This window comes from Rhamphochromis sp. 'chilingali' (genome assembly GCF_963969265.1).
Source record: "Rhamphochromis sp. 'chilingali' genome assembly, chromosome: 2".
Taxonomy (NCBI): domain Eukaryota; kingdom Metazoa; phylum Chordata; class Actinopteri; order Cichliformes; family Cichlidae; genus Rhamphochromis; species Rhamphochromis sp. 'chilingali'.
The window spans coordinates 37,820,294-37,843,034 of record NC_137930.1 but is presented as its reverse complement, the minus strand read 5'-3'; the positions used below and the strand labels follow the sequence as shown (position 1 = coordinate 37,843,034).

Genomic DNA, 22,741 nt, shown 5'->3' with positions numbered 1-22,741 from the left:
AATGTTACTTTTAAAGAGTTATAATGAATTACTATAAATGTATTTAAATTATTTTTTAAAAGTCAGTCGTCTTGATTTTAATCACTAAGCTCAGCAATTTTTAATTAAACTTGAAAAATGAATAAAATACATAAAATAGTGTTTTTGTTTGTTGAAGGAAAACAACACTAACCGACAGCGACCTCTACCGGGCAATATGGCTATTTATTCAGGAATCTCTAGAAATCGTCCAATCGGCAATCGGATTCTGTATCACGTGACCGTGCAGCCGCGTAGAAGAAGGAGCAAACGGCAACATCAAACATGGAGGTGTCCCCGTTCAGCTTCACTCCGGAGAGGTACTGGACGGAGGAGAAAGAGAGGGCGCTTATAGCGTTTTTCTCCAGTAAGTGCCACTCTCCTTGGCGGACTCTTTTCACACCGCGTGTAAAGACGTTTTTAAAAGTTGCCCTTTTCGTTGATGTGTCGGAAGCTGCAACATTTGTGGGCAACGGTTGCTGGACGAGACCAACGGCTGTTAGCAATGAGCGACAGCAGAAAGAGACGAGCAATGGCGACCAGCAACTGAAGTCAAGTTAGCTGTTTTTCAACTGAAATCGGCTGAAAAAAAAATCAGTTCTCTGCATGTTTTTATGAGCTATTTTCTGCACAATTCAATAAAAAAAACTAAATAAAAACATACTTTTAGCCAATTGATTTAATTTAAATGAGAAGAGCAGACTTTTATATTTAATCTGTATCTAACATTACTCCAGTGGGGGGGTTTTTTTTTTTGTTTTGTTTTTTAGATCTGTAGCGTTTATCATAGTGAATAACAGCTTTAAACATATTTTAAAAATGGCTGTTATTAATAAGTGTGTAGCTGTTAATAATTACAGGTTGTTAGAATAATTAAATTGGTGAATGAAATATCCTTCTTGAAGTAATGAATAATGTCTCCAGATGTTCCCACAGTTTTCCACATAGGAATATCTTTAAAATACTGTTATCGTGTATATAACATGGCCAAAGAAAAACAACTAACTTTAATAGAGACTAGATAGCACCACAAGAGCTAAACAACAACCACAGTGATGAAATTGAACGCAACATTGATGTGTATGTTACTGGGATAGGTGCCAAATTAAAGGAAAAATTAAAATTTTTGGACCTTGCAAATGTTGTTTTACATTTTTCCTGCCTGGTTTGGTCCCTTAGACAGAGGCACACTAAGAGTACAAGTTCGTTTTGATTTTATTCTAATTTATCACACTCTAGACCCTGTGAAGCTGCAGGTATTTTAGCTATATCTTCTTTGTTTCATTTCTCAGAGCATAGCTGCCTGTGGAACCACAAGTCTGAGGGTTATAAGAACCGGCAGCTGCGATGGAAAACCCTGGAAACACTGAGGATCCTGCTGTCAACTCTCCCACCTCCAGTCCCATTCACAGGTAAATCAGCAGGAAAATAAACCAAATCTGTCAAACTCATAGACTATGTGTGTAATAAAAGTAAAACCATAAACCTGCATTCTCATTAATGGCTAGCAGGGGAATTTCTGTGCCCAGTACTAGGAACCAAGCTCAGCAATTCCCAGGATATATTTTGGTTATCTGGCTTCATTTATCCTAACAACGGCAATCAGGCAGAGCAGTAACACAGGTGGTTATCAAGTCGGTAAGTTAACACCGGCTTTATTGAGCTAAGAGGACGTTCTCATGAAAGGGTGGTGATGGCAGCATCTGAAAAGAATAAAAAAGGCTAGATGATTTTTGACAAAACTATATATAATTTTTGATATGTGACAGCTTTGACAGCTGTTTGTACATTCCGGGTTTATTTCCACTTAGTCTCAGCCTAAGTTTAAATTCTGTTTTTATATTTATTGTTTACCCTGGCTGTTGAACTGCAGCTGAAAGAATGAAACCATTTAAACATGGTGTCAGATAGCTGCTCTTTTCCAGTCTTACTGATCAAAGCACTTTAAGTACAGACCATTAATACGATATTACTGTATCGTGCTTTTCCTCTCTCGCACACACTGCTGTTTCTTTCAGTCTGTATTGTGTGGTTAACCTCTTCATATCGTCTCATAGTACAAGTTTCATCTTACTTTGAAAAATCAGCTGCTCTGTTACCAGTACACTTATCAGTAATTGTGGTCAGGCACTGCCAGCACCCCTTTCATGTGTACACACAGGGGAAGCCCTGGGTAAACTTAACAAGTTGTTAACCAGCTTTGTGTAACCGCTTATGCTGCTTGTCAGTGGGTATGTTGAGTTCGCTTTGTAGCACTGGGCTGAGGATAAGCCCATTCAAGCTTCTGTGTGAGTCTCTGTGGCCTCAGTAACCACTTTCCTGATGGCTCAGTCATTAGTCGAATATTTTTAGTAAAATATTAAGTCCATTATTTCAAATTATTGCTATTCTAAAAGTGAGAAAACATGATCCGGGGTGTGCTCATCAGCTGACGAGTGTGAGGTTTGACAGTCAGATGTACCCTTTAACTAATTTATATGGGTTTTTTTCCCAAGTGGAAGACATCAAAAACAAGTTCAAGAATCTCCGTACGACTTTTCAGCGTCAGTACAAAATGGTTAAAGCAAGTAAGGCGTGCAACCCGGACGACGAGTTTGTGCCGCAGTGGAAGCACTACCATCAGCTCATGTTCCTGCAGGGCTGCTGGGACCAGGACGACCCCGCCGCCGGTGAGCCGCCGCTGTCACCACTGAACCCTCTGCAGGAAGAGGGCCAGCCTGTCCTCACCTCCCCAGGACTCATCATCTCCTTCCTCCCCACCCCGTCCACCTCGTCTGCCTCCTCCTCGTCCACCTGTGTTCCCTCCAGTGTCATGATTAAATGTTACTGGACTGAAGAGAGGGAGCGAGCTCTGATTTCTTTCTATTGTGGTAAACAAAAGATCTTTTTCATCTTCAAAATCATGTGTTTTTACTGAAGAGCAGTACATACGTAGACAAAAACCTCAGATTAAGTAACGTTTTAAGTAGTTTCATAGCTGACGGGATTCCTGTGTGTTTTTTTCCACAGAGCACAACTGTCTCTGGAACAAGAAGTCTGAAAACCACAACAACCGTCAGCTCAGACTGAGGCTGTTGGAGGCGCTGAGGAGCCAGCTGTCTGACCACACAGTGTTGTTCTCAGGTAAGCATCACCGTTTTTCACTTTTTTTTCTGTTGTTTTCTTACAGAAGTAGCAAACTCAGGATTCTTCACCTAATTGCATACCTCAGACTGTTTGAGGGCTTGTTGTCCCCCAGTTGAACAGTCCCTGCTTTAAAGCTACTTTTTTATTTAGTGTATGTGAATTTAGGCTAAAACTTCCACCACTAGGGGGCGGTTTACTGGTGGCTGTATTGTTTTCTGATGTGTGGTAGTTCTTTTCAGCCTTGCCCTTTCCTCTTTAAGAAATTTGACAGGTTAAATAAAGGTTACATTGACTGGCTGCCCCATCTTGTGGTACAAACTGGTATTACATGAAAGCAGAGCCCAATCCCAGTTCAGCTTCAGCTAATGTCTCCTCAACATCACTTTTTTTGAATGGCAGTTTCTTCTTCACATTCTCTTGATAAGTTTAGTTATTTTGGAAGCTTTTAAAGGAATAATTCAATATTTTGGTAAGATTTCTTTATAAACCTTGAATGGCTCTCCTGGATTGGGCTTTCAGTCAGTCGAGGAGAGTTATTCCACATCCTGTTAAACCCATTGTACAGAAATGGCTGCAGTTCGTAAAGAGTGAATGAGGCTCTATGGAAATTTCCACCATGTTATTGATAGACATGATGACATGAACAATAGAGTTCAGTTTGGGGAATTTTAGAGGATTTGATTGTAGTAAAAATTCTTTCTGTGTGCATTAGTGACGCTACAGCACCTTATAAACCTTTATGGCAGAAAGTCAGACACCTTCAACTACCAGCAGCTTCCTATAAACCATGCAGGTCTCTGCTGTGATTTAACTATCCTTCTAACCACTAGTTAATGTTTGGAAAGTGGCACCGTCAGGACAGAACGTCCCATTGTAAATCCTTAACTGACCAGTCAGTGCTGATTATAAGAAATGTGCTGTTTACTTTTCTTATAGCTTCACCATAGGAAAAACTGAAGGATATAAATGTTGTTTTATTTCCGTTTGGACAAATGTTGGTCTTTTTGTTTAATAGTGTTATTTTTACCCTATTCTCTGCCGTTATTGAGAGAAAATGCCATTCCCCTGCTCACAGGATGTACTCTTGCTCTACTGAAATGGACCACCATTCCCAGCAGTTATAGCCCTGTGAGCTGTGCTTATCATACCTCTCCATAGTTTGTGTGTCTCAAAGTACTCTGTAATTAAAAGATTTGCACTGGAGCAATTTAACAGTATGAGTACCACTCATCCAAAGCACAGACTGTAAATCTTTGGGAAATACTAATTATCACTCTCCACAGCTCAATTGTGAAACTGTTCCTTTATATATGTTTACGTTATTTTAACATAAGCTGAAATATACACACACAGTGATTTCATACAGTTAGATGTCTGCATAGAAAATGAAAGAAAAATACATTTTTTTCAAACTAATAAAGTCATGTTTGTGTTCTTCAATCTCCAGAAGCTCTGAGCTGCTAAATGTTTCAGTTTTCCAGCATAAAGTGATGCTGTGTTGCTGTTTTTGCAGTTGAAGATATAAAGTGCAAGTTCAAGAACCTACGAACTGTTTTTAACCGCGAGTTCAAGGCGGTCCAGGCAAGCAGGGCGTCTGACAAACCCTACGTGTCCAAATGGAAACATTACCAGCAGCTGCTTTTTCTCTGCGAGTCCTGCGACGAAGACGACGGCTCTGAAGATCTGCAGATCCTGACGCCGCAAGAAGACAAGGATCGGGAGCACGGAAACCAGACCCCGTCCTCCACCCTGAGCAGTTTCTCCTCCAGCTCCAACCAAACCAGCAGCATCAAACTCAGCACCGCCTCTACCCCCTCCAGCTCCACTCAGAGCGACGCCAAAACAAGCGCAGGGTACCAAATGTTCCTCCCTGCAGCTCCGGATAACCTCAGACTAGGCAGCCAATCAGCCACTTCCACGCTGCCAACTTCTCCATCCAGTTCACTGCCAGACACCAGATCCTGTACCAACCCCTCCCCTTTAAATTTCTCTACAGCCAGTTCGGCTCAGCCAGACAACAGACTGAGTGCTGACACCCGCTGCCTCTGGAGCGAGGCCAAAGTTCAGCAGCTCATCTCATTTTACTCCAGTAGGTGGCACCACTCATCATGAATGCTTGTTACCCTTTAGACTTACCCCCTGGATGTTACATCTATCACTGCAACAGAGAGATGTTAGATTTTTGTTCCTCTGTTGTGTTTGTAGTGATGTGCTGGGAGCTGCGTGTTTGGTTATGGTGGTCATCAGCTGTTAGAGGCAGCTGAGAGAGTCGCTGTACATCTCAGCCACTGCCATGCATGGTTAAAAAAGTTGCACGACCAGGTTTGATGTGAGAATTGATGGTTTTCTTCTGTTCCAGAGCACAGCTGTTTGTGGAACCACAAATCTGAGAGTTACAGGAACCGTCTGCTGAGACAGAGCCTGCTGGAGACACTGAGCAGCATCCTGTCAAACAACGAGCCGGTCTCATTCACAGGTAACACTCCTGCCGCCTTAATGTTGTCACCACACGGAGCCTTTAATCTGAACTCACAGCATCTCTGTCATTTCTCATCCTTTAGTGGAAGACATAAAGACGAAGTTCAGGAACCTGCGAACCATCTTCCAGCGTGAACACAAGGCGGTGAGCTCCAACAAAACGTGCGGCTCGGAGGACTTCTACCTCCCAAAGTGGAAGCACTACCGTGACCTCATGTTCCTCTGCGACTCCTGCGACGAGGATGAGCAGCCCGAGGACGTCCACTTCTGCCAGCTGCAGGACACCGGTCTCCTCCATATGGTCAGCCAAGCCCCACCTCCCCCCTTACACTACCGTGCCACCAACCAAACTGTCTCCAAGCTGAACACGCGGGGTCTCAAAGCCCCCCCCTCACCTACACCCCCAGACTCCCAGCACTCCTCCCCTTCCTCGTCCCCCTCCCCTTCCACATCTTCCTCCCACACAGACAGCAGAGTATCTGGACGCAAGCGCGCGAGCCACCGGGCAACCACCACCGAGGTGCTGGACCTCATGAGGACACTATGTCAGACTCAAGCAGCGTCCCCACACACAGGGTTCCTGAGGTATGTGGAGGAGTGTCTGAATGAGACGCCGCCTGACAAAGCGAGGAAGCTGAAGAAGAAGATAATAGAGACGATTCACAGCATGTCGGAGGATGTTTAGTGTGCTTATTCATTCATTTCATTTCAGCCCAAGTCTAGATCTCATGATCATCTCTTCTAATAGCTGTGACTCTTTAATCTCAAAACTTCGGTACAATGATCATAATAACCACGATTTCAGTTTTCAGGGGCTCTTCCAACGTGGAGCTGTTCCACTTCCTGTTCATCCACATCATGCAGAATAGAAATGAACTGAGCTAAACAGCTTAAATAGTGAGAAACCCACATTTCATGCTTATCAAAACACAGCATTGATAATGTAGATTAAATAAAACACTTGTGGCATTCGGCTTTAGATTCAATGTAGACGTAGATGCTGTGACATAAAGTGACCTAAAAGTCACAGAAAACTGTTTCACCGCAATTCAGAACTGTCTTGAACGCTGTCATCACAAACATGAAAAGAAAACTAACAATAAACACATGACCCCACATTTCTGGGGGGAAAACTTAACTATGTAAGTAATACTGTAACATACACTGAAAGCAGCAATATAGCTGATAAGCATTAATGTGACAGGAACACTTTTAAGCATTTTATGCAAAGGACAAAGTCCTGAAAATTTCTAAACAAAAACACAGATTTGTGAACAGATACTATATAAACACTAATTAAATGTATATAATTCACTTCCTGGCTCCCTAATTCTGCACTTTATTGAAATTTTGCAAGCCCTTCTTGCAGATTATGCACGGATGTCATAGATAACAGCAAACTGAGTTTTATTTACAAATAGTTTGAGAACACTACAGCAAGCTGAGGCGTCTTTCTCGTGTACAGATTTATCCCAAAGTAATGAGGTTCATCCCAAACTGGTACATCCACCACTTAAAATCAGCATCACCAGGCCCATATTCAGTGTTTACAGAGATACAGTGAAACTACGCTCAGTGCTGTGTAATTTCAGACTTGGTTGTGACATTCACGTATAAAGACTTTATTGATCAAGAGTCCTTTTGAAAGTGCCAAAGGAAAAGATGGGTTCAGCACTTTGTCAACAAACCGACATCTTAAAGAGCTGCGCTGTTGGCAGTGACTGACCACAGATCCTGTAGAAATGTAATCAAACTTTTCATGTGTGTCCTCTTTATTTAACTTGTTCTAATCCTATTGTGTCATAATATTTAAATAATTTGCTGCTTCTTTTTTTTTACAAAGCCAGAATTGTTACTTTTGTTAAAATTGTATAAACTTATCTTAAAATGAAAAAATGTCAACATGTAAAGAGTTTAAAAAAACACTTTTTTTTCCCTTTTGGAAAGTATAAATGGTTTTGATGCAATACTGAACAATTGCAGCACATGCTATAACTAACAGTTTAGTTATCATTATTATTATTATTTTTATTATTATTATGTAATTACTTTTCTTTTTGGCTGGCGTTTGTTTAAATTCGATTCAGTGCCTTATCAGAATCACAGTAACTGAACGTTCTTGTTCAAATAAACCTACATTTACAAACCTTTATTCATTTTGTTCTTTGACACATCAAACCTGGTTTAACTTGAGCTCTGATTTGAACAACACGATATTACAAGTTACAGTCGACCTTTCAACTTGGCAGCGATTCCCATCCAAGGGATGTGTTTAAGACCTACTTTAATTTGAAATATATTGCTGTTAAGTAGCTTTTTATAAAAGTACATTTAAGCCAAGCAGTCCATATTCATTTTAAAATGAGCTCAAGCAGTTTATAAGAAGAGGTTTTGGAGTTATAACAGTCAGGAAGCACTGGGCTCAAAGCAACACAAAAACATTTTTAAAGATGCAGCTGGAAAAAAAAATGTAATTAGTAAATATTTATTGGAACACGATTGAAGCAAAAACATCATGCCATCGTCAATACAAGGCCCAGGGGCCACAATCAGCCTGAATGAGATTTCGGACTTTTAGCTGTATTTTCATAAGTTTCACAGAATTTCCTACTGATTAAGATCTCCAAATGACATTCATACTACACCAAAGTAATTAAATAAGAGATAAATAACAAACAGAAAAGTTCCAGTTTTCACTATCTACTATCAGCTACCAGATCTTTTTTATACAGGGAGTGCAGAATTATTAGGCAAGTTGTATTTTTGAGGGATAATTTTATTATTGAACAACAACCATGTTCTCAATGAACCCAAAAAACTCATTAATATCAAAGCTGAGTGTTTTTGGAAGTAGTTTTTAGTTTGTTTTTAGTTTTAGCTATTTTAGGGGGATATCTGTGTGTGCAGGTGACTATTACTGTGCATAATTATTAGGCAACTTAACAAAAAACAAATATATACCCATTTCAATCATTTATTTTTACCAGTGAAACCAATATAACATCTCCACATTCACAAATATACATTTCTGACATTCAAAAACAAAACAAAAACAAATCAGCGACCAATATAGCCACCTTTCTTTGCAAGGACACTCAAAAGCCTGCCATCCATGGATTCTGTCAGTGTTTTGATCTGTTCACCATCAACATTGCGTGCAGCAGCAACCACAGCCTCCCAGACACTGTTCAGAGAGGTGTACTGTTTTCCCTCCTTGTAAATCTCACATTTGATGATGGACCACAGGTTCTCAATGGGGTTCAGATCAGGTGAACAAGGAGGCCATGTCATTAGTTTTTCTTCTTTTATAACCTTTCTTGCCAGCCACGCTGTGGAGTACTTGGACGCGTGTGATGGAGTATTGTCCTGCATGAAAATCATGTTTTTCTTGAAGGATGCAGACTTCTTCCTGTACCACTGCTTGAAGAAGGTGTCTTCCAGAAACTGGCAGTAGGACTGGGAGTTGAGCTTGACTCCATCCTCAACCCGAAAAGGCCCCACAAGCTCATCTTTGATGATACCAGCCCAAACCAGTACTCCACCTCCACCTTGCTGGCGTCCGAGTCGGACTGGAGCTCTCTGCCCTTTACCAATCCAGCCACGGGCCCATCCATCTGGCCCATCAAGACTCACTCTCATTTCATCAGTCCATAAAACCTTAGAAAAACCAGTCTTGAGATATTTCTTGGCCCAGTCTTGACGTTTCAGCTTGTGTGTCTTGTTCAGTGGTGGTCGTCTTTCAGCCTTTCTTACCTTGGCCATGTCTCTGAGTATTGCACACCTTGTGCTTTTGGGCACTCCAGTGATGTTGCAGCTCTGAAATATGGCCAAACTGGTGGCAAGTGGCATCTTGGCAGCTGCACGCTTGACTTTTCTCAGTTCATGGGCAGTTATTTTGCCCGATCCATACAGACTGGCGACCTGTCCAGGGTGTACCCCGTCTCTCGCCTTATGACAGCTGGGATAGGCTCTAGCACCCCCTGCGACCCTGAAAAGGATAAGCGGAAGCGAATGGATGGATGGATGCCCAATCCATACTATCAAGATTGATAAGGGAAAAAAAGGTCAAATGACGCTGGTATTTTAAAGCCTTTTGGTTGTAAATCTCTTGCCATCCACTAGATGGCAATCTCTTAACATACTGCAGCCTCCTCAGCACCGGCCTCAGTTTCCATATATCTGTCATGCCTCAGAAACTACAACTGTTTGGATGATAGTCTCTTCCTGTGGAGTTTGTCCTGAATGTATTACACAGTATTTGTACAATGCAAACACTAAATAGTATCCAATACCCTCGAATTTAAAAGATTTACCTGCGAATGAAGCAGGACAGAGTCATACTGACACCTGTGTCTGACTCACCTGCCACCTGTTTGACCTGCAGGCTGAGCTTCAGGTGAAAAACGTCACTGTGTCACCTGAAGCCTTTTCATTCTCTACTCTCGATAGTAACCCTGTAACCTCTAACCCTTTGTTAGATGATACACTTGATGATATTCACTGAAACCGCATTCCTAAGTGCTAACACACCCAGCTCAAGCCAAAGCTCTCCACCCACCAACTCACAAACATATGGACATAAAGGACCATTTGGCGTCACATTTAAACACGTTGGATACATCGTTTTTCAACATGTGGTGTTAATGATGTGAGAGGTGACTGAAATTTGTAATTTTTTAGTGATTAAAATGTAATCAACAAATAAAAGTGAGAGAAAACAAAATGTGGAACACAAAAGTGTCTTTGTGAAATCCCTTTCATGGACTGACAGGATAGATTTATGGCATCATAACAACTTTGCTAATGACGTTCAGACGTTTCAAATGTGTTATTTTTTAGTATCACAAGCCACTGAATTAGCTCATTAGAAAAAAAATGCTCAAAAAGAGCAGTAAACCAAATAATAAGGGCTTGATTTACTTTGTGCAGATTCTTTTTAGCTAACATTCATCATACTATGATGAATGAAAGCAATTTGGAGTTAGCTACCTTGGATACGTTGGCATGCAGACTAGAACAGCCAAGCAACCTTCCGATTAGTGAACAACCTCCTCTATGTCCCAAACCCAGGCACCCTTTAGAAGAAGCAACTTCTGCGACTTCAATCCACAGCTCGTGGTCACAGATGAGGGTAGGAATATATGCTGACGAGTAAATCAACAGCTGTCTACTCACTGCAACAAAGCTGCAAAGAACGCATTTCACTGCAGACACCCCAAGAAGAAGAAGGACAGACACAAAGACGCTCCTCCACTTGGGACAGCAACTTCTGCCCCACTCAGAGTGGGAACACCACCCTTTGCTGGCTCAGAACCATGACCTCAGACTTGGAGGATACCACTCAATGAAGCCAAAAAAAACACCACATCATCCACAAAACACAAAACCGTGATCGTGATACCAATGAAGTATATATGACTTTGCAAGTTTGTGAAGTTTCTGTTAAAGTCCCCCCCTTCCTTATTGTATTTATTTTAGGGGTGTTTGTAGCTCAGGAGGTAGAGTAGGTCATCAGAGGGTTTGTGGTTTGATCCCTGGCTGTTCCAGTCTGCATGCCAAAGTATCCTTTGGCGAGATATTGAACCCAAAGCATCCATGGGAGTGTGAATGCTAGATAGAGAGCACTTAAGCAAAAGTGCTGGTGTGAATGTGTGAATGTGAGATTTGAGCATTTAAGTATAAAAGCACTATATAAGAAGTCCATTCAGTCCATGTTGGTTTTATACCTCGCTGGGACATTTGTTCTGTCTTACTCTTACACTGTTGTGTTTAATTTTTTTAACTGCTGTAACAAAGAAGTTTACAGACTTGGGGAGAAAATATAGATTATCTTAATTTTTGTTTGTATTTTAAGCCGTATGGTATGTTTTTAATGTGTTTTAAGAAAGGAATCCCCCAACTTTTGGGGGATAAATAAACTAAGCTTATATTCTGGTTTTTTGTCAGTTTACTGTTCAGCGTGTAAACGATTTGATCCACCAGGAAGTTTAATCCAGTTTAAATCCAGTAATCTGGCTCCAGTGTGAATAGAAAGGATTCAGATTCAGTTGCGAAGGATTGGATTGTTGTTCATCAACACACACACACACACACACACACACACACACACACACACACACACACACACACACACACACACAGAGGAAACACTCAGCTTTTTATCCCAGTGTCCTTTTTTAATTCACACCTTTTTTAAAACTCTCTCCTTTCTCTCAGAGTTTCTGTTTCCTCTTCTACCTCTCCTGTCCCTCCCTCTCTCCCCCCTCCCCCTGTCTCTTTCCTTTCTCCTCGCTCAGTGAGTCGCAGTAAATCCTATTGTGATGCTAAACTGATTTTTGGACGAGACACAGAAAGAGAGAGAGAGAGGGAGAGAGAGAGGGAGAGTAGGTTTGGATTTGTGTTTGAGCAGATCTGATTCGGGCTGCCTCTCGTTCATGTGGAAATTTGATGGCCTTCTCCTCTCCGTAAACTTTTAGGACTCCTTTCAGACTCCTACGGGGTGTTTTTTAGGAGTTTCTCCGGCGGAGGAACCGCCGCTCTGCGCGCTCCAGGAATGCACTTTGCAGGAAACGCGACTCTGTGCACGGACACCTCCTGCTCTCTTCGCTCTTAACGAGGAGTTATAAATGAATGACGGCAATGCACTCGTGAAGGACAGCTCGTTTTCTTCACACCGGTCCCCTCTCCACCTCCACTTTATCCTCCTCAGGCTGAGGACATAGGAGCCGGGAGTGTGCGCTCCCCCTGGCCAGGCATGGAGAGCGGTGGCCGGGCGGGGCTCCAGCAGGCGGCGGGCGGTGGAGGAGAAGGAGGCGGCTGGGTGTTGGTGGAGGCCCGGCTGCATGGAGGAGCGCCGTGGGGCTTCACCCTGCAGGGTGGCCTGGAGCACGGAGAGCCGCTCATCATCTCCAAGGTAGGAGACAGGACGTGTGAGGCCTGCTGTGTTTGTGACCTGTTCTGCGCATGACGGGAAGCCGGAAACAGGGAAAGAGTGAATAATTATTCCAATCATATCGATTGATTTTGCATGAATCAGTGAATACTATTATTTCTAAACTGTAAATCAAATCAAATCAATTTATTTATATAGCACCTTTCACAGGATAAAAACCACAAAGTGCTTCACAGTAATATAAAACAGAAATACATAAAATACATTAATAATAAAACACACAGCACAAATCTAATCTGTAACTACAGCATATCAGTGGCAGAAGTTTAAATGTATTTTAAATATATGCAGAAAAGTTATTAAAGTTGTTGTTGTTGCGAACACCTGATCAACACAGATTGCAGTTCAAAGGGGCAGTCAGGCCTTTTAGTAGCACTTGCCTCTAATTTAATGTGCTGCATGAAACAGAAGGACAATGTCTATGGAGGTGAGGCCGAGATCTTCTGATTTTTACATCCTAGCACGGGGCAGGCTTTAAAAGACACCACAGAGGTTTGGAAGATGAAGCCAATGTGGAAGAGCTTTAATTCTGCATTTTCTTTTTCTAATGACCAACAGGGGGCGACAACTCTGGTTTGAAGTCGGTTTGTATAGAAGTCTGTGGGTAATTGAGCCTAATTCTCGAATGATTTATGATCTGAATACACACTTTACTGATGATTTTATGGTTTCATTTGCTCGTTTTAAGTTTTATTAAATAGATTATGATGTTCATTTGATAAATTATGGTCCCATTAAAGGCAGAAAGGAGGATGAGGCAGGACAAAATAAACACATACATCTGTAACAGGCTCATAAAATGGTGTGATCCACATCTCACTCATTGTGTCTGGTTTCAAAACATCAAGAAGGCCATGTGGGCAGTTTTTCTCATGGACTGAGAATGATTATGTTTGTACAGACACGCGTATGTGCGTTTTGCTTTTATAAAATAAACAAACAGATAAAACGATATATTCAGGAGCAATAATCAGCTGCCTCTTCAGTAGCTTCCTCATCTCTTGGATGGGCTTTTAACTCTGCTGCAGAACAATAACCGCTGCCTGCTCCCAGCTGCAGTCTGTGAAGTGGAGTTAAAGTCTGTCCGACCCCCAGAACCGAGACTAGAAACTGCAAAGTGACATCATCGGCTGCTAGAGCAGAAACCTGACCAGCGAGAGTATATGAAACATGAGATGAGAAGGATTGCAAAATAAACTTGTGCAACCTGTGTTGGGGAAAACCTGAGCAAAAAACAGAAAAGGAAAGAAAACACTTGGCTTGAGGCTTCAAAATCAAGACTTTACTGGTGACTATATCCATTCACATGTAGTCTTTGCTTTCAAGCTTCACTGTCTTTGAGGCTTTTTGCCTTAAACAAATTCAAAATAAATAAATCACTCGATGCGCCAATAATCAGTAACCCCTATAACTATGTCAGTAATGAAAGTGTTACTCTTTACCAGCCGCTTCATTGCCCAGAATCATCCCAGACAGCAGAGAAATATGGGCCCAAGTTTGGCTACTTTTGGCAGTCATGGCTTAGTTATGGCACTGGTTAGTATTGTGTGAGCCAGACATCACAACATACTTGACCTCTAGCTCATATAAGATGGACCTCTGGGTAAGTTGAGTCAGCCTGAGTCAACACCATCAAATATGGCCCAATGAAAGCTGTAGGTTTGAGCCACACTTTGGCCAAAGAGTCAGTGAAATCTGTGATGGATTTTTAATTCTTCTTCTTTTTAAAGCCAAGAAAAAAGCCCAAAACCTTTGATATCATCATTAGTAGATGACCACTTCCATCCTTACAGCCACCATCCTGGCCTCATTTTATTAAAATGCAAATCGCCAGGCTGGTACGTGCGTGCGTGCGTGCGTGCGTGTGTGTGTGTCTTTCTGTGAAGGTTATTCTGGGATGGAGGCCAAACACTGTAAAATAGGACAAGAATGTGAATAATGTGTTTTCCTGGTTGCTTTTGAATACAATCATGCTTTTATTTTGTGCTGTACTTTGGCTGGCGTTAGCACAGTTCTCCATGTTTGACCCCAACACCAGCATGATGTCGCGCTTCAGTTTTTTTGCGTCTCTCTTTATGTCCTGTCTCCTTTTCTGTTTGTGTGTCTCACTCATTCTCTTCTTTTTGCCGCCAACCAACCGTAAAAGAGACCTGGCACACTTTGCTTGTTTTGTATCAACGCTGTGCTGAACTGGGGTCAGAGGTCACAGCGATGGCTCTAGGAAAGTTAAACCTTCAGATTAAAACTTAATGAGTTTTAATCTGAAGGTCTCATGACCTGTGTGTGTGCCAGAGTTACACCATCAGTGTAAAGGTGAACAAAGTCTTTGCTGGGACTGAAATGTTTACTCAACCTGAAAAAGATCCAGGGCTTTATTTAGTTTTGCGTTGTGCATCTTTTAAAATGCTATTTATTGAAAATTTATTATTATGATTTAATTTAAAACTTTGTTTTTTATAAAAGACTCAAACATTTTAAGTGCACTTTTAGGATCAAAGCTAGCTTTGTTTGAGCTAAAGGTAGCTAACAAGCTACCTAGCTTACACAAAATACTGTTTTGAAAGAATAAGTCGGGCAATTCAACCAAACTTGCCATTAAGGTCACAAACCTGCCTGGATAATTTGATAAACTGGCTAACTGCACTTTGGTTGCTAACCTTAAGCAAAATCTGAGGCCTGTACTCCAAAAGGATATTACATTTTTGGCAATCTGTGTCAAGGTAATAGTCAGAGTTTTCTGTGTCATGAAAGTTGCTCTTTTTTTTTACCTGGCTAATTCACCATGGTAACAGGCTGAACACATAACTTGGTCAAATGCAGGTTATGTTCAGCGTTTTGGTTTGAGATCATTTGAAAGTGCCATGTTTTCACTGATTCTTTTATTTACAGCCTGTTTTGATGATTGCTGGTCGGATGTGTTTCATATGTCCCAGTTTTTAAGCCATATAACTTTTAAAAACCACCCAGTGAATCACAGGAATATGCATGTATTAATCTGGTGATGCAAAGATGTGTTTTTACCGTCAATTCTAATCTGCTGATAAGCCTCCTTTACACTCACAGTGTTTTCGCCAGTCTCGCAGCTGTTGAACAAAACAACCTAGATGACATGATATTGAGATTTTCCAGAAAAGCAAAGACCAGTGGACTCATTTAGACCCAGCTCAGGGCTGAAGATTTATATATTATAATCTATAATCTAAAGGGTTATGCTGGTTGTGGCCAAGCAAAATACACACCAGTTAATGGTGTGTATTAAGTGTCACACTAGTCCACTGGTTCTTTTAAACAGGTTCAGTATCGGTTTTGAAGCATGAGAACATAACCTCGAATATGTCATAATGATGGCTATTCGATTTATTTCAGAACCACAGTGTTAAAAGCTGGAAATGTGAATAAAGAGGTGAGAAGTCCTTGATGAATAGATGTTGTAGTATCCCACTGTGGTAAATGTAGGATCCAGTGTTTTAGAGTTAAAGCATCAGGATATCCTCATAATTCTTTTTAAATATGTCTCTTGGGAGTACACCAGCTTCATGCAATTACAGTGAACTGGCTTACCCGTTTATATTACACTCCTGTATCCTTTAATCCTGGAACTAAAAGTCAGCATATTATATCTTCAGGATGTTTTATTTGTGTTCTTTTTTTTTTAAACACTGGCTATAATCACCTCTAAATATCCCTCAGATTAATAAATAAAGAGCACATGCCTAATCTTTAACCTCTAATGAGAGGTCAAAAGTATGGAAACTTCAGGTTTTCACAAGCTAGAGAGGCAGTGAACCTGAGTCCAGCTCTAGTTTAGAGAGAGAGTGCTTTTCCTTGGCCGAGGCCCCCCATCGCTCTCAGAGGATATTTTCCCAAATCACACAGTCTTTATTGATTAGAGGAGGTATGTTGTTTCAGTCACGGTATGAGCGGGCTGAGCCACTCTGTTTAGATATCTCGGTCTGCAGGATAATGAATTTCAGCTGGAATACCACAGTCACTGACACACACACACACTCGTGGAGTTACTGAGTGATTCTGTGGGCCTTATTTGGGTATATTTATTCCTGAAAAAGGCAAACAGTGCAGGCATGTGCATCGTTCTGCAGAGCTCGGGAATGCTTTAACACAGTTTTCCTTCACAGCTCTGAGAGGATGTTTCTTTTCCCTCACATCAGTAACGCTCATTAGATACTACTCCTTTGTGTTAATCAGCACTAGTTTAGATAAACACCTGCAACCGCGCACTAATGTTTATCTCCTCAGAGTCGGTGATTCAAGTCGCCTAGCGCAGATGGTACATGTTCATCAAAACTTTGTATTTTCCCGATGCTGCAGTTGCAGCATGTGGGTGAAGACGCATCATGTTTTTGTTGAGAAGTAACACGTGTTGTAATTCAGAAGAGCTTCAGACACTCCCTGCAAGACATTTTTGGCAGTGGTTTTAAAACTTAAAGAGTCCCAGGTGGGTGGGGTTTATTGTTTCAGAACAGAGCAAGACACTTTTGTCGATCACAGGAAAATATGTGCAAAACAAACAGAGTCATTCTCGTGTGTTTTTTACCCATCGTGGTTAATCTGACCTTTCCAAGTGCAAAGCTTAGCAGCCTCAACAGGACCAAACTGATGAGATATGTTTTCCAAAACAACTCTGCTGAGTTTAGGCTCTAAAAAATGTCTACTGCTGCTCACTTCATGCCTGATATCCAAATGTTATAGTAAATGTTGCTGTGACATCTCTAATGCTTACTTATTACGATCTAAAACAGGAATCAACAGGACAATAAGGCATCTTATCTTATCAATAATGCATCTTTCCCATCTGGGAACTCACTAGTTACACTGCTGGTTTTAGCCTCGGGAGCAAGTGGACCGGTGCCTGTTTCCTGTTCCGTGTATCACCTAAAGTTTAGAAATGCAGCTAATAAAAATCAAAATGGTCTTCAGATGACAAGCAGGGGTTTTAAGATTACATTTAGGCAAACCCAGTTCTCTTCCTGATCACCACATGCACCGTGTACCTATAGGATAACAAAGGGAAACTTTCAGAAGCTTTCAGTACCAGAACGCTCGTCCTCTGTAACTGTGCACTACTTCTAATCAATCAGTGCACTTTGACCAGATGACGCTTGTCCAGAAATATGTTGATGAGCAGCTCAGGATTTGATTGAGTTTATCTTGTGCTGAACAAGATGATGTGACTTTAAGAGGAAACACACACACACACTGATAAACAGGCAGTCGTGTGCTGTGATACTGATGCACACACAGTGACAGGCTGCTAAGGGTCATCACTGTCAGCAATGATAAAGTAGCAGGGTTACACTGATATTTACAGTGTGTGTGTATGTGTGTGTGTTAGAGAAGGAGCGTGTGGGAGTGATCAGAGACATTCGAGTCACATTTGGGTTTGCTCTGATTTTGATTTGTGCTGTAATTAAAGTGAAGGTTTACTTCAGTGTGCTATGACATGAAAAATGTATTGTATGCAGCTGGTAAAATGCCAAGTTCTTCCCCTGCTTACTGCTACCCCTGTCAGGCTTTCCAAACACGTATGCAGTTTCCAGTATGCAGCACTCAGACTGAGAGGATTAAAACACTGATGCTTCATTCAGAGACTCAACCAAACTTCACTTACAAAAAGAACCTCAACAACAGCATTTCCTGTTAACACTCATCTAATCTGTTTTTGTGTCATTAGTGCTGATTCCCTTCTAAATATAAGTACTTTATTATTTTAGACTAGTTTAGGATCATTTTAGAATATTTCCGTCTTAAGGAAATAAAAGCAAAACAAATGAAATAGGAATAAAAACTGATTAGAAATGACAAAACTATGAGAACTCTGACGTCTAGAGGAAGGAAACCTATGAAGAATTGAGAGACATACAGGATGTAAGGATCACAAACACCCAAGACCTCCTGCTCTTCCCTGCAGTGACCCTGTCCATAACACACACACACACACACACACACACACACACACACACACACACACACACACACACACACACACACACACACACACACACACACACACGGGAGCGAGTCCTGCCAGAACAATAGACGGCCTGATAGCAGCTGCCAGAGGAAGTGTAGCCCAACATGTTTCATCATTTTGTATGTTCAGCCTAACTCAGCACAGACACCAGTCGAAGTTCAAGGTCTTGGATCTTACAAACCTCTTAAACCTTGGCCCCTTTCAGCTCTCAGACCTTTCATTTGGAGGTCAGTACCAGGAGCAGCCTTGCGTAACGAGCTGCTGCCCCACAAACTCGGGTGCTAGGAACTCACACTTTGCAGCCGCATGTTTGGACTGCATTAGCTGATGTTGTGTGTTTGTTTGTACAGGTCGAGGAGGGCGGCAAGGCGGACAGTTTGGAGCAGCCTCTGCGGGTGGGCGATGAGATTGTCATCATCAACGACATTGAGCTGACCGGGTACCGTCAGGAGGCCGTCGCTCTGATAAAAGGATCGTACAAGACTCTGCATCTCACCGTCCGCAGGTACACACGCCAGTTGTTAAAGCTCAAACCAACAAAACTGAGGCAAACGGACCACAAACGTCTGTTTCTGAGACCGACTCAGAGCTTTCTGCAAGCACGCAGGGTGGATATTTCTCTTTCTAGCAACAGCCTGAAACCTGATAATCCCAGCAGGCGGTGGGTGAGTGTGTTTGGAGTGTAGCTTTACTTGCTGTAAATGTTGGTTTTATTCCAGCACTTGGTTTCAGCTGTGAGTTTTCAGTGCAGTAGTTTATTAAATTAAAGAAAATCTGGAATGAGTGACCAACAGTGTAGTACAAGGTTGGAGTGAGCGCAATCTGTTGCCCACGTCTAGACTTTTACCCTAAATAATTAATTATTATCTATGATAATAACAGTTCAGACAAGCACAGACTGGCTGGGGATTTGACTCAGTTGACTGTGTGTTATTAAAGGCTGTCACCATGTCAGCGATTAATAGAATTCACTTTAATGATATTACTGGATGTCCGGTATAGATGTTTTGGGAGTAACAGCTGAGTCCAGCGTGCCCAGCACACAGTTTGATTTGGGGATAGGATTTTAGCCCAAAGTGCAGCCTGTGTTCTAGGAGCCGTCATTCATGTCGTGCTGATTATTTATTATGTTGTATTATGTTGTATTACACTTACAGTGAGGTTCATAAGTTATTGGCCAAGGACACATTTTGTCATTTTGCTTCCATACACCTCCAGAGTGCAAACTTCAGGAAGCTTAATTACAACATTCTTATACTCAAACCAAAATGAGGATGAAAGACTCACCTAACTACCAAACCAAGGGCCAAACAAAAGGGCAAAATAGCACGTGAGCGCACACCTTAAATAGCTCTCATAGGTGTGGTTATTTTTATGGGCAATGTATAAAAGTTGCCCCATTTTCTCAACACGAGGGTCTGCAAGCTCATTCAAATATCAAGCACAAAAATAAGACATGCTTGTTTTCTTTGACGTTAAATATTGACATATTTAGCAGTAAACTGCATGTTATAATTATGTTGACCGCTAAGGTTTATTCTGTTTATTCTATTTGTTCTTATTTGGGAAACAAATGTCATCATTTCATGTTTTTGACATGCCAAATGAAGATAAATCGATTCAACCACATTTAAATATGGTTGGGGTATTTTGCACCTCCAGAAATATGCAACAGAGTCAGTTGCAAAAGGTTCCCTTCTCTCACAGGCAATCCTGTCACTGGGTTCTCTTTTTAAATACCTGACAGTACTTTTTTTTTATGCCTGAATCCAGTTTGGGCTGGTGCAACACATCTGGCTCCAAATCTGAGCTGAACCTGAGGCTCAGCGTACTCCCGTTGTTGTGATACCTGTATGACCGTAAAGTAGGGAAAATATATAGAAATTTGTTTTTGGATTACTTCTAGAGCTCTAGATTTTTAGATCATAAAGATATGACATAAACATTTAATGAAAAGGAGAAGCAGTGTACTGAGCAGATGTGGGAAAACAGAAGTCTTGTTGAAATTGCAGTTTGTTTTCTTAAGGAGTCTTGTTTCAAATATGTATCAGAGTGACGCATTTGAAGCTATGACAGTACTGGAGTGGTTAAACTAGCCTGTTCCTGGGTCCTGTAGGTGAAGCTTCTACAATCTCCTGAAGGCATCAAACACTTCTTCACATCCGGTTAAAGGTTCATCAGACCAGGATCACATGCTGATTAGACCCATTTATGACCTCTGACATGCCCGGGTGCCAACTTCAGCACTCATTGTGTGATTAGCGCTGATGTTCAGACTTTGTCCAGCGTTTTAAAGCTAAGTCGGTTTTGAGGTTAGGCTGTATTAAAACATAAGACTGCTAAGAAGCAAACAACAATCACCCATTTAATCGTAAAATAAGGAGCAGGAGACCTCAGCAGAGGGCGTGTCGTGCCACCCAGCATCAGTGTTGAGGTTGATGCACTGCCAGGTATGTGTTTGGGTTTGGGGTGTGACTGTGAGCGAGGCCACTGTCGCTACTGCAACTTCTGTTTACTGGAAGACGCGTGAGACGCCAAACACAATGCAGGACTTTAGACTTTAGACACACACACACACTCTGTGGGACAGGTGTAAAGACACACACACAGGACTGTGGAAGGCGTGGTGACAAGGGAAGGCTGTGTGTGTGTTTTGGTCTGATTTTCTTCCTGTTTGGATCTGAAACTGTAAAAGTTGGACACTGCACAGGTTCAACATTTCATTTCTAGTCCTTATTCGATTCTGTTCTGCTCTACTCTATTGTGATGGGGCTGTACGGAGGCAAACTAGAAGGTTTGAACATTGGACCCTGGTTTGCATGTTGATGTGCAGTCAGCGTTTTGTTTTTTTTAGATGCTTTTTAGTGTCATGGATCAGCCCAGCAATCCATTTGATACCACAGACACAATTTGTCACGTTTTTTTCACGAGCACAGCTCTGAAAGTGCTCTGCTTTGGCACGAAGCATATTCATGTTTGCAGCTTGTATTTTGTCCACAGAAAGCAAGAAAGTGTAAAACAAGTTTTGACTGTTCTACTTTTACCCAGACTATGATCTGTTCCAAACCAAACCAAAGTCATTCTTACGAATCAATGGACTTCAGTGACTTTAAGCAACTATAGGCAACCCTTCCCACACTGGGAATGCTAAATCAGCAGGCCCAAAAAGGTTTTTCTTAACTTTAATGCAACAGGAGCTACCGATGAGACTGGTGATTGACACATGACAGGGTACTAAATACATTAGAGGGTTATCTAGGCAGCCGCAGCAACCAAACAGAGCCAAACTTGGGTCTCTGATATGACCCCTCCACCATCACTCCCTTCAACCTTTATATGTGGACACAAATCAGTACATCTGAGCTCAAACAGAAGAAAAATGTCATCCAGAGATGCAAAAAAGTCATGCCCAGAAACACAAATCAAAAATAGATAAAAGGCTGGGACTGTGCGTTTACGTCAGATGGACCCACCTGAGTCTTGGCTGTTCTGGCTATAGGCCTGAGAAGTGTTAAAGTTCGCTGGTTCTGCAGGTGTCAGGAGTTTTAGTCTAATAATGTAATAAAGTCTGAAGGAGCTGTATCATTTTAGAACTTTTCTGTCTTATGGGAGTCTCTGTTTTGAAGCCTCAACATTATCACCACAAAATGGTGGTTATCATCTAACTACTGGGAAGTTTAGTTAGCAAGCTGGCAAAACAGACACATAGCTGCTAACGGTGTTATATGACACAAAGCTATAATATTTTTCATATAATTGCATTAAAACACAGTCCAGAAATCCAGTCCAGTTACTTGGATTACTGTGATGCCAACCAGTTTTGAAGCCTCAACACCGGCCTTCTGGCTGCTGCCAGGTTTCTGGAACCATTAGTGACCATATTTAGAGACAAGGGATTGAATGATAATCCCATAAAAAATGGTCTAGCACCTTAAACTTTACTGAAAAACCTACTAAAGTGATTTTCATCAGAGCAGGTGAAGCCTACCTTGAGTCAGCCTCAAGTGGACATTAGAGGAACTGCAGATTTTGGACACGTTTTTCGGGGGAGGGGGGGGGTTGGTACTTTTCACCTTTACCTTTTGCCATGACTTGTGTAGGTTTCTTTCTTTGTGTTACTTCCCGTAATGTTGATCCAAGGAAAGAAAAGTTTGAATGTGTATTCTTTCTCAGCC

General features: G+C 41.6%; 2 protein-coding genes across 4 annotated transcripts in view; both read left to right on the top strand.

Annotated features, from left to right (window-relative positions):
* Positions 1–268: 268 nt before the first annotated feature.
* On the top strand, positions 269–7,809 carry LOC308391968 (uncharacterized protein). Of its 2 annotated transcripts, XM_080874801.1 has the most exons (7): positions 269–385; positions 1,311–1,430; positions 2,514–2,888; positions 3,028–3,141; positions 4,658–5,233; positions 5,504–5,620; positions 5,706–7,807. In XM_080874801.1, exons 1-7 carry the CDS (start codon positions 304–306, stop codon positions 6,305–6,307), a joined length of 1,986 nt encoding a protein of 661 aa, XP_080730927.1. In that variant the 5' UTR covers positions 269–303; the 3' UTR covers positions 6,308–7,807. The 2 variants fall into 2 exon arrangements, with proteins under 2 accessions (XP_080730927.1, XP_080730928.1); XM_080874802.1 differs by lacking the exon at positions 269–385 and having other exon boundaries at positions 2,561–2,888; positions 5,706–7,809.
* Positions 7,810–11,916: 4,107 nt separating this feature from the next.
* Positions 11,917–22,741, top strand: part of shroom3 (shroom family member 3) — an 82,422-nt gene continuing 71,597 nt past the window's right edge. The window contains exons 1-2 of one of the 2 annotated variants that reach the window (XM_080875380.1): positions 11,917–12,535; positions 18,917–19,071. In XM_080875380.1, coding sequence (XP_080731506.1) covers positions 12,377–12,535; positions 18,917–19,071 — 314 coding nt within the window. In that variant the 5' untranslated portion in view covers positions 11,917–12,376. The remainder of the gene's footprint in view (positions 12,536–18,916; positions 19,072–22,741) is intronic. The other variant, XM_080875379.1, reaches the window with a different exon arrangement.